The 16,766-nt window shown below is 49.4% G+C and overlaps 2 protein-coding genes across 2 annotated transcripts in view; one reads left to right on the forward strand and one right to left on the reverse strand.

Moving 5' to 3' along the window:
• Positions 1-105: 105 nt before the first annotated feature.
• On the reverse strand, positions 106-14,643 carry LOC148640285 (cell adhesion molecule CEACAM1-like). The gene is made up of 10 exons (XM_088621611.1): positions 14,526-14,643; positions 13,239-13,373; positions 8,367-8,708; positions 6,704-6,991; positions 5,782-5,908; positions 3,554-3,579; positions 2,948-3,021; positions 1,717-1,764; positions 1,362-1,405; positions 106-968 (listed from the first exon to the last, which is right to left on the reverse strand). The coding sequence occupies exons 1-10, from the start codon at positions 14,641-14,643 to the stop codon at positions 962-964; spliced, it is 1,209 nt and encodes a 402-aa protein (XP_088477737.1). The 3' UTR covers positions 106-961.
• The window catches only part of LOC148640286 (hemicentin-1-like), a 93,763-nt gene continuing 91,279 nt past the window's right edge, over positions 14,283-16,766 (forward strand). The window contains exons 1-2 of the mRNA XM_088621612.1: positions 14,283-14,818; positions 16,073-16,399. Coding sequence (XP_088477738.1) covers positions 14,767-14,818; positions 16,073-16,399 — 379 coding nt within the window. The 5' untranslated portion in view covers positions 14,283-14,766. The remainder of the gene's footprint in view (positions 14,819-16,072; positions 16,400-16,766) is intronic.

Raw genomic sequence — 16,766 nt, forward strand, 5'->3', positions numbered from 1 at the left:
CAGACTGAGCAGCAGCAGAGCCTCTGGATGAGGAGGACATGCAGTCTGAACCATCTGTGTCCTTCCAACTCCGCTGAGGTACAGTTTACAGACACAGAGACACACTGATGGACAAACACCAGTAGAAACTTTATTCGTGTTTAAGGACACAAATACAAAAATATTTATAAGAACATCAAGGACATTCTTGGAGATGGAGATATACATCATGCACATATCCTATAAATGTATACCTCTGTTCAAAATAAATAAGTTCTGTCAGGAGGAATTAGACTTTGGCCCCAGGCCTGTCCAGACCACTCTGACCTGTGACCAGTGAGTGACCAGTGACACTGTGCTCAGGCTGGGACAGGCCCAGTGCTGGGAGGGACAGTGGGGCAGCACTGGCAGGACAGGAAATGGAGTTGGGGAACAGGAAGTGGCTCTTTCATCCACACGCCTGACAGTAGACAGTCCCAGCACACAGGCCCACACTGTGGTGATGTTCACTGTGATACTTCAGCACAGGCTCACCCTGCTCGAACCCTGAGCCGACTGGCTCACCCTCAGCTGGTATCATGAGTTACTGTACCAACCTCTCTGTGCCTAAACCTGATCACACTGGGACTGACTGCACTGTACTGTGCTTTTACCATGATCTCACTGGGCTTTACTGCTCTGTACTGTGCTTTTACCCTGATCTCACTGGGATTTACTACTGTGTACTGTGATTTTTACCCTGATCTCACTTGGCGTTCCTGCTCTGTTCTGTGCTTTTAGCCTGATCTGGGATTTAGCCACTGGGATTCACTGCACTATAATGTGATTTTATTTTGATTTCACTGTACAATTTACTGCACTGTACTGTGCTTTTACCCTGGTAGTCTTTTACAAGGAGCTCACAGACACACACAGTGGCTCAGTGCTCTGGGTGTCAGAGACGCACTGTCTGACACACTGACAGAGCACAGACTGTCCATCTTCAGGACCTGGAGGAGAGACAGAGGGAGGGGAATTAAGACACTAACTAACACCCTGTGACAGAACATGCTGCACAGAATCTCATCCTGAAAAACAACAGTTTCACAGAAATAGGAAGAATATTGTAAGAACCTTCTGTCTGGATTAGGAAGATGCTCAGACGAACGATCGGAAAAGGTCTGATTAGATAACGAATGCTGTATATCTAATAGACTCCTGATTGGACAGAAGTAGAGCACTCTGATTGAATGGAGAGGATATCAGTTTTCCTATTGGCTAGCAGATATATTCTGAACCCCCCCACCCACCCTAGACATGGTATCTCTTGAATCTCAGAGAGCGCTCTGATTGGATGAGGAGAACATTCTGAACCCTCTGATTGGAGAAGGATTCTCACTGACCTGTTTAAGTTGCCGTAGGTGGAGTTGTCTGGGAACTGTAAGCCCTGTGTGCAGACAGACAGGGAGACAGAGATCAGGTGAGACAGACAGACTAGGTGAGACAGACCGGGAGACAGAGACCAGTTGAGAGAGGCAGACAGGGAGACAGAGATCAGGTGAGACAGACAGACTAGGTGAGACAGACAGGGAGACAGAGACCAGTTGAGACAGGCAGACAGGGAGACAGAGACCAGGTGAGACAGACACACAGACAACAGTCAGGGAGACAGACTAGGTGGGACAGACAGGGGGACAGACAGACAGGCTGTGCTGGTGCTGGGGGTATTGAGAAGAGAGAAGGCACAGTTACACTCACAGTGTAGGTGCTCTCTGGAGCTGCAGGACTGGGCTGGGCTGCTTTCTTCTGAAATACAGTCACACACTCGTGAGCCACTGTGTTATAACAATTATTCCTCTGACTGCAGCACAGTCACACACTCGTGAGCCACTGTGTTATAACAATTATTCCTCTGACTGCAGCACAGTCACACACTCGTGAGCCACTGTGTTATAACAATTATTCCAGACTACTGTGGAATAACGTCCAGTGTTGGGGTTCACAGCTCTCAGTGAAGGGTTGTTGGGGTTCACAGCTCTCAGTGAGGGGTTGTTGGGGTTCACAGCTCTCAGTGAGGGGTTGTTGGGGTTCACAGCTCTCAGTGAGGGGTTGTTGGGGTTCACAGCTCTCAGTGAGGGGTTGTTGGGGTCCACAGCTCTGTCTCCCAGCTGGTCTCTCCTGCCGCAGGGATGAGGAAGTTGCTGTATCAGTGCTGTGTGGTGAAGGGACTGGAACAGCAAGGTCCTCTCTCTCTGTTCATGAACAACCTGCTCACACTCAGCCCATTGTCTGAGAGGCTGGGTCTCTTATCTCATGATCACCACAAAACCAGCTGGAGCCTGATAGACCTCTCGTCTGCAGACAGGCAGGTGTGTGGAGAGACAGACAGCTGACAGTGAGCACAGTGTGAGAGAGAGACAGGCAGGAGAGGAGAGACAGGTGTGTGGACAGTTAGACAGCGGTCAGTGTGGCTACAGTGTGAGAGAGACAGGCAGGAGAGGAGAGACAGGTGTGTGGACAGACAGCGGTCAGTGAGGCTACAGTGTGAGAGAGAGACAGGCAGGAGAGGAGAGACAGGTGTGTGGACAGTTAGACAGTGGTCAGTGTGGCTACAGTGTGAGAGAGAGACAGGCAGGAGAGGAGAGACAGGAGTGTGGACAGTTAGACAGTGGTCAGTGTGGCTACAGTGTGAGAGAGAGACAGGCAGGAGAGGAGAGACAGGTGTGTGGACAGTTAGACAGCGGTCAGTGTGGCTACAGTGTGAGAGAGAGACAGGCAGGAGAGGAGAGACAGGTGTGTGGACAGTTAGACAGTGGTCAGTGTGGCTACAGTGTGAGAGAGAGACAGGCAGGAGAGGAGAGACAGGTGTGTGGACAGTTAGACAGTGGTCAGTGTGGCTACAGTGTGAGAGAGAGACAGGCAGGAGAGGAGAGACAGGTGTGTGGACAGTTAGACAGTGGTCAGTGTGGCTACAGTGTGACAGACTGACCTGGTGACCAGCAGGCAGGTTCATGTACATCATGTGATCCTTCAGCCCCTCAGAGTTTTCATACATGACAGAGCCTGGCAAAGAAACACAGACACAGAGAGGGAGACAGGTGAGAGACAGACAGGCAACCAGGAGAGGAAGACAGGTGAGAGAGAGACAGGCAGGAGAAGAGAGGGGAGACAGGTGAGAGAGACACAGACAGGCAGGAGAGGGGAGACAGAGGAGAGAGAGATAGACAGGCAGGAGGGGGGATACAGGAGAGAGAGAGAGACAGACAGGAGAGGAGAGACAGGTGAGAGAGAGACAGACAGGAGAAGAGAGGGCAGACGGGTGAGAGAGACACAGACAGGCAGGAGAGGAGAGACAGGTGAGAGAGAGACAGACAGGCACGAGAGGGAGACAGGTGAGAGAGAGACAGACAGGAGAAGAGAGGGGAGACAGGTGAGAGAGACACAGACAGGCAGGAGAGGGGAGACAGAGGAGAGAGACACAGACAAGCAGGAGAGGAGAGACAGGTGAGAGAGAGACAGGCAGGCACGAGAGGGGAGACAAGTGAGAGAGAGACAGGAGAGAGAGACAGACAGGGGGACAGACAGCCTCACTTACTGTTAGTGGTCTCCCTGGGGCTGCTCCTGTAAAGACAACACAGACACTGAGAGTTACTGATCACTGACTCGTCTCATCTCACCCACAGCTATTCCTGTGTTCTGTTTCTTCAAGAGCTCTTTCTATCCCTGTGTCAGTGTATTTGAACCCTGTCTCTATTCTAATATCAGTGTATTCTATCCCTGTGTCTATTCTAATACTGTATCAGTGTGCTCCAGCACTGTGTCTGTTCTAATATCAGTGTATTCTATCCCTGTGTCTATTCTAATATCAGTGTATTCTATCCCTGTGTCTATTCTAATATCAGTGTATTCTATCCCTGTCTCTATTCTAATACCAGTGTATTCTATCCCTGTGTCTATTCTAATATCAGTGTATTCTATCCCTGTGTCTATTCTAATATCAGTGTATTCTATCCCTGTCTCTATTCTAATACCAGTGTATTCTATCCCTGTGTCTATTCTAATATCAGTGTATTCTGTCCCTGTGTCTATTCTAATACTGTATCAGTGTGCTCCAGCACTGTGTCTATTCCAGTATCAGTGTACCCCAACACAGTGTCTATTCCAACACTGTGTCTATTCCAGTATCAGTGTATTTGAACCCTGTCTCTATTCTAATATCAGTGTATTCTATCCCTGTGTCTATTCCAGTACTGTATCAGTGTGTTCCAGCACTGTGTCTATTTCAGTATCAGTGTGTCTATTCCAGCACTGTGTCTATTTCATTAGTGTACTCCAGCAGTGTGTCTATTCCAGCTGTGTCTATTCCAGTATCAGTGTGTCTATTCCAGTGTCTATTCCAGTATCAGCGTGTCTATTCCAGTATCAGCGTGTCTATTCCAGTATCACTGTGTCTATTCCAGTATCAGTTTGTCTATTCCAGTATCAGCGTGTTCCAGCACTGTGTCTATTCCAGTATCAGTGTGTCTATTCCAGCACTGTGTCTATTCCAGTATCAGCGTGTCTATTCCAGTATCACTGTGTCTATTCCAGGACTGTGTCTATTCCGGTATCAGTGTGTCTATTCCAGTATCAGTGTGTCTATTCCAGCACTGCGTCTATTCCAGTATCAGTGTGTCTATTCCAGTATCAGCGTGTCTATTCCAGTATCAGCGTGTTCCAGCACTGTGTCTATTCCAGTATCAGTGTGTTCCAGCACTGTATCTATTCCTGTATAACTGTGTCTATTCCAGCACTGTGTCTATTCCAGTATCAGTGTGTCTATTCCAGTATCAGTGTGTCTATTCCAGTATCAGCGTGTCTATTCCAGCACTGTGTCTATTCCAGTATCAGCGTGTCTATTCCAGCACTGTGTCTATTCCAGTATCAGCGTGTCTATTCCAGTATCAGTGTGTCTATTCCAGCACTGTGTCTATTCCAGTATCAGCAGTCTATTCCAGTATCAGTGTGTCTATTCCAGTATCAGTGTGTCTATTCCAGTATCAGCGTGTCTATTCCAGTATCAGCGTGTCTATTGGTGTTGCAGCAGGCTCTGCACAGAGAGAATCACACAGAGGAAGCAGCAAGGGTTACAGACAGAGGAGGGGCTGTGGTAACAGTGTGTCAGTACAGTGAAGGGGAAACTGCACTTCCTCTGATCACACACACAACTCTCACACACACAACACTCTCTCACCAATACACAACTCTTAAACACCCTGTTTTCTTGTCCTGTGGTTCAGGTCCAGTCCTGTTACACCAGGAGAACAGCTGGTCCAGTGGTTCAGGTCCAGTCCTGGTACACCAGGAGGACAGCTGGTCCAGGGGTTCAGGTCCAGTCTTGTTACACCAGGAGGACAGCTGGTCCAGTGGCTCAGGTCCAATCTTGTTAGACCAGGAGGACAGCTGGTCCAGGGGTTCAGGTCCAGTCCTGGTACACCAGGAGGACAGCTGGTCCAGGGGTTCAGGTCCAGTCCTGGTACACCAGGAGGACAGCTGGTCCAGGGGTTCAGGTCCAGTCCTGTTACACCAGGAGGACAGCCGGTCCAGTGGTTCAGGTCCAGTCCTGTTACACCAAGGGGACAGCTGGTCCAGTGGTTCAGGTCCAGTCCTGTTACACCAGGAGGACAGCTGGTCCAGTGGCTCAGGTCCAGTCCTGTTACACCAGGAGGACAGCTGGTCCAGTGGTTCAGGTCCAGTCTTGTTAGACCAGGAGGACAGCTGGTCCAGTGGTTCAGGTCCAGTCTTGTTAGACCAGGTGGACAGTGGAAGTGGGAGAACACTCACCCCTGTCTCGTCATCAGGAAGTAGACGAGTCCGGCGATGAGGCCCACAGCCACCAGCACCGCGATCACAATCCCAGCGATGGCTCCTCCGCTCAGAGAGCCCCCTCCTCCTCCTCCTCCTGGCGGAGCTGCAGAGAGAGGGAGAGACAGAGGGACACAGACTCAGCACACAGACACACACTGCAACAGGGGAGGTCACAGGTCACCAGCCCACCCCTACACCCTCCTGTCAGGAGTCTGCTTCTGACACAGCGGGCGACTCCCACCACTGCTCTGTGCAGTTCCCTTCTCCTCCAGAGGGGGCGCTCTCAGTAGTGTAGCAGTGGGAACAGGAGGCACGTCTTTACACAGAGAGTAGTGGTGGTGTGTGTGTGGATCACACTGCCCAGCTGAGCTGCTGAAGACCGACTCTGCTGGGTCCTTTAACTCGTTCTGGTTCTGGATGGGTCCAGTGAGAATGCGGGCTGGGCCGCAGTGGAGGGGCTCCTCTCCACTGGACCAGCAGAGACCAGGCCCCTCTGTGTGTGGTCACTCAGGTCAGTGTCTGGTCAGCCAGGAGTTCACTCTGTGTGTGGTCAGCCAGGGAGTCACTCTGTGGTCAGTCAGGTGCTCACTCAGTGTCTTTGTGTGGTCAGTCAAGTAGTCACTCAGTGTGTGGTCAGTCTCACTCAGTGTGTGGTCAGTGAGGTCAGTGTGTGGTCATCAGGTAGTCACTCAGTGTGTGGTCAGTCTCACTCAGTGTGTGGTCAGTTAGGTCAGTGTGTGGTCAGTCAGGTAGTCACTCAGTGTGTGGTCAGTTAGGTCAGTGTGTGGTCAGTCAGGTAGTCACTCAGTGTGTGGTCAGTCAGGTAGTCACTCGGTGTGTGGTCAGTCTCACTCAGTGTGTGGTCAGTGAGGCCAGTGTGTGGTCATCAGGCACTCACTCGGTGTCTGGAGCTCCAGTCTGTACTCTCCAGTCCCTGAGCTCACAGGGTTGGTCGCTGTGCACTGATAGGTTCCTGCATCAGACTGCTGCAGGAGGTGAAAGGTCACTGTGCTGTTGTCACTAGAGAAGCTGATGCTGGGGCTCGGGGTCAGAGTCTGGCTCTCTTTCCTCCACTGTCTGGAGCTCACAGTGCCAGAGCCAAGAACCTCACAGAACACAGTCAGAGTCTCATTCAGCTCTGGTGTCTGGCCATCCTTCGGACCCACACGGAGAGAAGATATCGGCTCTGAGGGCAGAACAGGAGAGTTAGAGAGGGGTCTGGCAGGACTGGGGTGTCACTCCTGGCCATGACTGAGGTCTCGGTGCTCTGGAGGTGAGTACGAGGCCTCACTGTGTTCTGACTGAGTTCTAGACCACTGAGGGCCTGGTCACCTGCTGGTGCCCCACACTCCTTGTGTACTGACCTGGAGTACAGCGGAGTGCAGACTGTCCAGCTGTGTCACACCACCAGGCCTGTCCAGACCACTCTGACCTGTGACCAGTGAGTGACCAGTGACACTGTGCTCAGGCTGGGACAGGCCCAGTGCTGGGAGGGACAGTGGGGCAGCACTGGCAGGACAGGAAATCGAGTTGGGGAGCAGGAAGTGGCTCTTTCAGCTCCTGTGCTTTTACCATGATTTCATTGTGCTTTTACCATGAACCCACTGGACTTCACTGCACTGCACTGCAATTTTACCCTGATCTCACTGGGATTTACTGCACTGTGATTTTATCCTAGTTTCACTGTACTTACTGTGAATTTACTTTGATCTTACACACACTCTTGCTTGTGTCACAGACTACAGGAAACTCTGATCAGGATGTCACAGACATTTACCAAAAATGTTCCAGCTGGTCTCCAGATGTTTGATGTTTCTAAGTGGGAGAAACAGAAATGAACACAGAGCTGTTCCTATTGCTCTGAGCTCAGTCTGGACATATATACTATACTATATACAGTATATATCCTGTAAGGACTGGTGTGTAATGCCTTTGGGTTGATGTTTTTGATGTGATGTTCTATTTATTTTAAATATAATGTTTATATTTACTACTTGTATGTTTTTGTAAGTTTCTCTGGGTGTTAAACATAGCTGCTTGGATTTAAAACAAACGAAATCAGGCAATACGGTATTATTGTTTCATATTCAGGAGGATGAGACCCAGATTCAGGAGATGAACAGACTGATCTATAAAAGCAGATACAGTATTTTATCACACCTGTAGCAGTGGTGAAGGATGTCAATCCTCCAGCAGCTCTCTGACATCCCAGGACGACATGACAGTGTTACTTCTGACTTCTGCTTCCCTCAGTACCCTGTGTGTGTTTAATACCCACAAGCCTCTATAAACACACTTCTGCTCTTTGAAACTACCAGACAATTCTGTCAGAGGATTAGATTTAGGGCTCTTATTGCCATGGTGTGTTTGCATTTCTTCCTATAGAGCTGCATTCAGTCACAGCTCATTGAGGATATTTATATATTTTCATACTCACATATTCTGTATAAAAAATTTCTATTATGGTCTGCCACACAGTAGTTACACATGGTGATCTAATGCCTGTCAAAAACCAGCAAACATCTGTAAAAGACCAGCCCTGTGAGGTCCCAGTTACTCACCGAACACGTTCAGTGTCACCTGTCCAGCCAGTGTTGCCGCTGGATTAGTTTTGACCATGCTGACAGAATAGGTCCCGTTGTCTGCAGCTGTCAGTCCTCTGAGCTGCAGAGCTCCAGTGGACACGTTCACACTGACTCTGCCTGCGTACCCTGGGCCTGGATTTTCAGAACCAGAGACCCAGGTGACCACAGTGGGGGATGTGGTACTGGTGCCAAAGCTCCAGGTCACTGTCACTATCTGTGTTGTAGAAGGATTGATGGTTGTGTGGAACCAGACACTGCCTCCCACAACTCCATCCACAGGGCCTGGAGGGAATATACCTGTACTCTGGGCACAGCAACCTGTCAATAACAGAGCTGGAGTCACTGACAGTATAACACACTCCTGTCACACAACACACCTCACAGCACCCTGTCAATAACAGAGCTGGAGTTACTGACAGCATAACACACTCCTGTCACACAACACACCTCACAGCACCCTGTCAATAACAGAGCTGGAGTCACTGACAGTATAACACACTCCTGTCACACAACACACCTCACAGCACCCTGTCAATAACAGAGCTGGAGTCACTGACAGTATAACACACTCCTGTCACACAACACACCTCACAGCACCCTGTCAATAACAGAGCTGGAGTCACTGACAGTATAACACACTCCTGTCACACAACACACCTCACAGTAACCTGTCAATAACAGAGCTGGAGTCACTGACAGTATAACACACTCCTGTCACACAACACACCTCACAGCACCCTGTCAATAACAGAGCTGGAGTCACTGACAGTATAACACACTCCTGTCACACAACACACCTCACAGCACCCTGTCAATAACAGAGCTGGAGTCACTGACAGTATAACACACTCCTGTCACACAACACACCTCACAGCACCCTGTCAATAACAGAGCTGGAGTCACTGACAGTATAACACACTCCTGTCACACAACACACCTCACAGCAACCTGTCAATAACAGAGCTGGAGTCACTGACAGTATAACACACTCCTGTCACACAACACACCTCACAGCACCCTGTCAATAACAGAGCTGGAGTCACTGACAGTATAACACACTCCTGTCACACAACACACCTCACAGTAACCTGTCAATAACAGAGCTGGAGTCACTGACAGTATAACACACTCCTGTCACACAACACACCTCACAGCACCCTGTCAATAACAGAGCTGGAGTCACTGACAGTATAACACACTCCTGTCACACAACACACCTCACAGCACCCTGTCAATCACAGAGCTGGAGTCACTGACAGTATAACACACTCCTGTCACACAACACACCTCACAGCACCCTGTCAATAACAGAGCTGGAGTCACTGACAGTATAACACACTCCTGTCACACAACACACCTCACAGCACCCTGTCAATAACAGAGCTGGAGTCACTGACAGTATAACACACTCCTGTCACACAACACACCTCACAGCACCCTGTCAATAACAGAGCTGGAGTCACTGACAGTATAACACACTCCTGTCACACAACACACCTCACAGCACCCTGTCAATAACAGAGCTGGAGTCACTGACAGTATAACACACTCCTGTCACACAACACACCTCACAGCACCCTGTCAATAACAGAGCTGGAGTTACTGACAGCATAACACACTCCTGTCACACAACACACCTCACAGCACCCTGTCAATAACAGAGCTGGAGTCACTGACAGTATAACACACTCCTGTCACACAACACACCTCACAGCACCCTGTCAATAACAGAGCTGGAGTCACTGACAGTATAACACACTCCTGTCACACAACACACCTCACAGCACCCTGTCAATAACAGAGCTGGAGTCACTGACAGTATAACACACTCCTGTCACACAACACACCTCACAGCACCCTGTCAATAACAGAGCTGGAGTCACTGACAGTATAACACACTCCTGTCACACAACACACCTCACAGCACCCTGTCAATAACAGAGCTGGAGTCACTGACAGTATAACACACTCCTGTCACACAACACACCTCACAGCACCCTGTCAATAACAGAGCTGGAGTCACTGACAGTATAACACACTCCTGTCACACAACACACCTCACAGCACCCTGTCAATAACAGAGCTGGAGTCACTGACAGTATAACACACTCCTGTCACACAACACACCTCACAGCACCCTGTCAATAACAGAGCTGGAGTCACTGACAGTATAACACACTCCTGTCACACAACACACCTCACAGCACCCTGTCAATAACAGAGCTGGAGTCACTGACAGTATAACACACTCCTGTCACACAACACACCTCACAGTAACCTGTCAATAACAGAGCTGGAGTCACTGACAGTATAACACACTCCTGTCACACAACACACCTCACAGCACCCTGTCAATAACAGAGCTGGAGTCACTGACAGTATAACACACTCCTGTCACACAACACACCTCACAGCAACCTGTCAATAACAGAGCTGGAGTCACTGACAGTATAACACACTCCTGTCACACAACACACCTCACAGCACCCTGTCAATAACAGAGCTGGAGTCACTGACAGTATAACACACTCCTGTCACACAACACACCTCACAGTAACCTGTCAATAACAGAGCTGGAGTCACTGACAGTATAACACACTCCTGTCACACAACACACCTCACAGCACCCTGTCAATAACAGAGCTGGAGTCACTGACAGTATAACACACTCCTGTCACACAACACACCTCACAGCACCCTGTCAATCACAGAGCTGGAGTCACTGACAGTATAACACACTCCTGTCACACAACACACCTCACAGCACCCTGTCAATAACAGAGCTGGAGTCACTGACAGTATAACACACTCCTGTCACACAACACACCTCACAGCACCCTGTCAATAACAGAGCTGGAGTCACTGACAGTATAACACACTCCTGTCACACAACACACCTCACAGTAACCTGTCAATAACAGAGCTGGAGTCACTGACAGTATAACACACTCCTGTCACACAACACACCTCACAGCACCCTGTCAATAACAGAGCTGGAGTCACTGACAGTATAACACACTCCTGTCACACAACACACCTCACAGCAACCTGTCAATAACAGAGCTGGAGTCACTGACAGTATAACACACTCCTGTCACACAACACACCTCACAGCACCCTGTCAATAACAGAGCTGGAGTCACTGACAGTATAACACACTCCTGTCACACAACACACCTCACAGTAACCTGTCAATAACAGAGCTGGAGTCACTGACAGTATAACACACTCCTGTCACACAACACACCTCACAGCACCCTGTCAATAACAGAGCTGGAGTCACTGACAGTATAACACACTCCTGTCACACAACACACCTCACAGCACCCTGTCAATCACAGAGCTGGAGTCACTGACAGTATAACACACTCCTGTCACACAACACACCTCACAGCACCCTGTCAATAACAGAGCTGGAGTCACTGACAGTATAACACACTCCTGTCACACAACACACCTCACAGCACCCTGTCAATCACAGAGCTGGAGTCACTGACAGTATAACACACTCCTGTCACACAACACACCTCACAGCACCCTGTCAATAACAGAGCTGGAGTCACTGACAGTATAACACACTCCTGTCACACAACACACCTCACAGCACCCTGTCAATAACAGAGCTGGAGTCACTGACAGTATAACACACTCCTGTCACACAACACACCTCACAGCACCCTGTCAATAACAGAGCTGGAGTCACTGACAGTATAACACACTCCTGTCACACAACACACCTCACAGCACCCTGTCAATAACAGAGCTGGAGTCACTGACAGTATAACACACCCCTGTCACACAACACACCTCACAGCAACCTGTCAATAACAGAGCTGGAGTTACTGACAGTATAACACACTCCTGTCACACAACACACATCACAGCACCCTGTCAATAACAGAGCTGGAGTCACTGACAGTATAACACACTCCTGTCACACAACACACCTCACAGCACCCTGTCAATACCAGAGCTGGAGTCACTGACAGTATAACACACTCCTGTCACACAACACACCTCACAGCACCCTGTCAATAACAGAGCTGGAGTCACTGACAGTATAACACACTCCTGTCACACAACACACCTCACAGTAACCTGTCAATAACAGAGCTGGAGTCACTGACAGTATAACACACTCCTGTCACACAACACACCTCACAGCACCCTGTCAATAACAGAGCTGGAGTCACTGACAGTATAACACACTCCTGTCACACAACACACCTCACAGCACCCTGTCAATAACAGAGCTGGAGTCACTGACAGTATAACACACTCCTGTCACACAACACACCTCACAGCACCCTGTCAATCACAGAGCTGGAGTCACTGACAGTATAACACACTCCTGTCACACAACACATCTCACAGCAACCTGTCAATAACAGAGCTGGAGTCACTGACAGTATAACACACTCCTGTCACACAACACACCTCACAGCACCCTGTCAATAACAGAGCTGGAGTCACTGACAGTATAACACACACCTGTCACACAACACACCTCACAGCACCCTGTCAATAACAGAGCTGGAGTCACTGACAGTATAACACACTCCTGTCACACAAGAGACAGGATAACAGAGTCAGTACCTGTGATCAGCACCAGGAGTGTGTTACAGTACAGACTGTGTGTTACAGTGCACTAACCCAGAGACAGGATAACAGATTCAGTACCTGTGATCAGCACCAGGAGTGTGTTACAGTACAGACTGTGTGTTACAGTACACTAACCCAGAGACAGGATAACAGAGTCAGTACCTGTGATCAGCACCAGGAGTGTGTTACAGTACAGACTGTGTGTTACAGTACACTAACCCAGAGACAGGATAACAGAGTCAGTACCTGTGATCAGCACCAGGAGGCTCGCAGTGAGAGCCCCAGCTGTGTCCATGGCGTTGTGCTCGGTGTCCTTCAGCTCTCTGAGCTGTTCCTCTGTCTGCCTCTGACTTCCTCCTCTGATCAGAGTCCAGCCCAGCTCTGGGAGTGGGAGGGGCTCACAGCACAGCCAGGTCTGACTCAGTGGAATAAGACTGAGTTCTGCCGCAGAAACAGGTCTGACTCAATAAAACTGAGTTCTGCTGTTGAACCAGGTCTTAGTTAATGAAATGAAACTGGATTCTGCTGCAGAACCATGTCTGACTCAGTGGAATAAGCCTGATTTCTGCTGCAGAACCAGGTGTTGTTCGATCAGCCTGATTTCCACAGCAGAGAGGTGGAGCGTGTTGTCCACTGGGACAGAGCTGCACAGTGCAGCAGGAGATACTAGAACTGACACATTCTGATGGGACAGTATTGTTATAATAACATATAATGTGACAGTGTGTTATACAGAATATATCAGAATAGGAGGATATATAATAATGAATATACTGAATGAATATAGATTATAATAGTAAGGTGTGTTATAATGGACAGATGATAATTAGTGTACTATTTTGAGAAGACAGATTATAATAGGAGGTGTATTATAATGGATAGATGACAATGAGTGGACAGTCATTAGGGGGCGCTCACCCTGTGGTCTGTGTGGGTCCTGATAGAGAGTGATAGAGACACTAGACTGTTAAAAGACGCTGTCCTTCAGATGAGACGTAAAACAGAGGTCCTGACTCTCTGTGGTCATTAAAAATCCCAGGGCGTTTCTCTGAAAGAGTAGGGGTGTTACAGGCCAAATTTCCCCCTGGCCTTTACCCATCATGGCCTCCTAATAACCCCCCTCTCTGAACTGGCTCCATCACTCTGCTCTCCTCCCCACTGAGAGCTGGGGTGTGGGGAGCGGACTGGAGCGTCAATCAGGTGGGGGTACACACTGGTGGTGGTGGAGGGGATCCCCAGGACCTGTGAAGAACTTTGAGGAGTGTCCAGAACAGCGCTGTGTACAGTAAGTGTGAGGAATGATTATTTATGATGATGGTGATGAAGATAATACACCTGTGATGAGAGCAGTGTGATCTTCTCGCCACACGGTGGCAGTGCAGTCCAATGGCTCTGATACAATATTCCTCTTGCTGCCTGTTGCTCTCTGGTCCAGGTAGTTTCGTGAGACCTGTAGGCAGATGATCGATAAGGGCGGTGCTGTCTGTCACCGGGCGCACGGCTGGTACCTGCGGGTCACGCGTGTCTGCGCACCGCGGTCTTCACGGATGGGGACCGTGGGGTCGTCACGGGTCACTGCGGGGCGGACCCGGCGGTAAAACTGCTTGACCTGTCCCGCACCTTCAGCACCGTCTCTGGGTCCAGTCGACATTAAGTCCCGCCAGGCCGCGGTAGGCGAGGCTATGGGCGGGATCACGGGTGGGCTGGCCCTGCGTGTCTCCGAGCCGTGGGAGCTGTTCAGGGGTGACTCAGCTCTAGTGCCTCTCTGGACACGATGGACTCGCAGCGGTTCGGCTCCCTGCTCCTGGTCCTGCTGTGGGCGGCAGGTAAGGGAACCGGACATACAGAACCGAGCCGGGACACGGGTCTCTGGTGTTAGAGAAGTACCGTGGAGAATCACCCCGCGAGTTTGTTCCGTGAGAATAATTAACAAGGTCTGTCTCTGTCTGAAAGCTTCAGAAACCCAGCGACCGGAACCGGAGCTTCACGGTGCGAGTCGCGACCCGGTTCTGAAAGTGTTACCTTGTCCGTGTTAAAAACACGCAGAGATATAAACTCAAGCTTTTTAAAAAATCTCAGAGCGCTTCAGCGTTTTTAGACACCGGTGAGTGGAAACTACCCCATTAGAGCAGATAAACCAAACTCTTCTGATCTGGGCGCCGGGGGGTCGGTGCGAGGTGACCCGATCACTGACTGGACTCCGATCCGGGACTCCGGGTTCCGGTTAATCGCTGTAATGTGTGTTGTGTGACTGTTTCCCCACCCGGGGTCTAACACGCTGAAGCGCTCTGAGGTTTTTTTTTAAAGTTCGTGTTTCTTTCTCTACGTGTTTCTAACACGAATAAGACCGGCTCGCGACTGTGTTACACTTCAAACTTACACGAAAGTGTTTCCAGAATCAGTCTGGTTTCTGAAGACTCCAGATCAGACTGGGAATGAGGGTCAACTTTCTCCATCTGATCTGTGTTGTGTGACGGGGGTGTGTTATACTGTCAGTAACTCCGGCTCTGTTATTGACAGGGTGCTGTGAGGTGTGTTGTGTGACAGGGGTGTGTTATACTGTCAGTGACTCCAGCTCTGTTATTGACAGGGTGCTGTGAGGTGTGTTGTGTGACAGGAGTGTGTTATACTGTCAGTGACTCCAGCTCTGTTATTGACAGGGTGCTGTGAGGTGTGTTGTGTGACAGGAGTGTGTTATACTGTCAGTGACTCCAGCTCTGTTATTGACAGGTTGCTGTGAGGTGTGTTGTGTGACAGGAGTGTGTTATACTGTCAGTGACTCCAGCTCTGTTATTGACAGGGTGCTGTGAGGTGTGTTGTGTGACAGGAGTGTGTTATACTGTCAGTACCTTCAGCTCTGTTATTGACAGGGTGCTGTGAGGTGTGTTGTGTGACAGGAGTGTGTTATACTGTCAGTGATTCCAGCTCTGTTATTGACAGGGTGCTGTGAGGTGTGTTGTGTGACAGGTGTGTGTTATACTGTCAGTAACTCCAGCTCTGTTATTGACAGGGTGCTGTGAGGTGTGTTGTGTGACAGGAGTGTGTTATACTGTCAGTGACTCCAGCTCTGTTATTGACAGGTTGCTGTGCCCAGAGTACAGGTATATTCCCTCCAGGCCCTGTGGTTGGAGTTGTGGGAGGCAGTGTCTGGTTCCACACAACCATCAGTCCTTCTACAACAACAATTGGGTCAATAACCTGGAGATTTGGCTCTAGCACTGTGGTCGTCTGGATCTCTGGTACTGAAAATCCAGCCCCAGGGTACGCAGGCAGAGTCAGTGTGAACGGGACCACTGGAGCTCTGCAGCTCAGAAAACTGACAGCTGCAGACAACGGGACCTATTCTGTCAACATTGTCACAACTACAGCAGATAGACTGACTGGTGAGGTGACACTGAACGTGTTCGGTGAGTAACTGGGACCTCTCAGCCTGGAGTCTTACAGGTGTTTGCTGGTTTTTGACAGACATTAGATCACCATGTGTAACTACTGTGTGGCAGACCATAATAGACATTTTATATATAGAATATGTGAGTATAAAATATATATAAATATCCTCAATGAGCTGTAACTGAATGCAGCTCTATAGGAAGAAATGCAAACACACCATGGCAATAAGAGCCCTAAATATAATCCTCTGACAGAATTGTCTGGTAGTTTCAAAGAGCAGAAGTGTGTTTATAGAGGCTTGTGGGTATTAAACACACACAGGGTACTGAGGGAAGCAGAAGTCAGAAGTAACACTGTCATGTCGTCCTGGGATGTCAGAGAGCT

This window comes from Lepisosteus platostomus, chromosome 26, assembly GCF_059453375.1.
Source record: "Lepisosteus platostomus isolate fLepPlt1 chromosome 26, fLepPlt1.hap1, whole genome shotgun sequence".
NCBI lineage: Eukaryota > Metazoa > Chordata > Actinopteri > Semionotiformes > Lepisosteidae > Lepisosteus > Lepisosteus platostomus.

Coding starts and splice junctions, on each gene's coding strand:
- LOC148640285 (XM_088621611.1), bottom strand. CDS start 14,643: ATGTCGACTGGACCCAGAGACGGTGCTGAAGGTGCGGGACAGGTCAAG. Junction 6,992..8,366: donor GGTGACACTGAACGTGTTCG/GTGAGTAACTGG, acceptor TTCTGCCCTCAG/AGCCGATATCTTCTCTCCGT. Junction 5,909..6,703: donor ACTGGAGCTCCAGACACCGA/GTGAGTGCCTGA, acceptor CTCTCTCTGCAG/CTCCGCCAGGAGGAGGAGGA.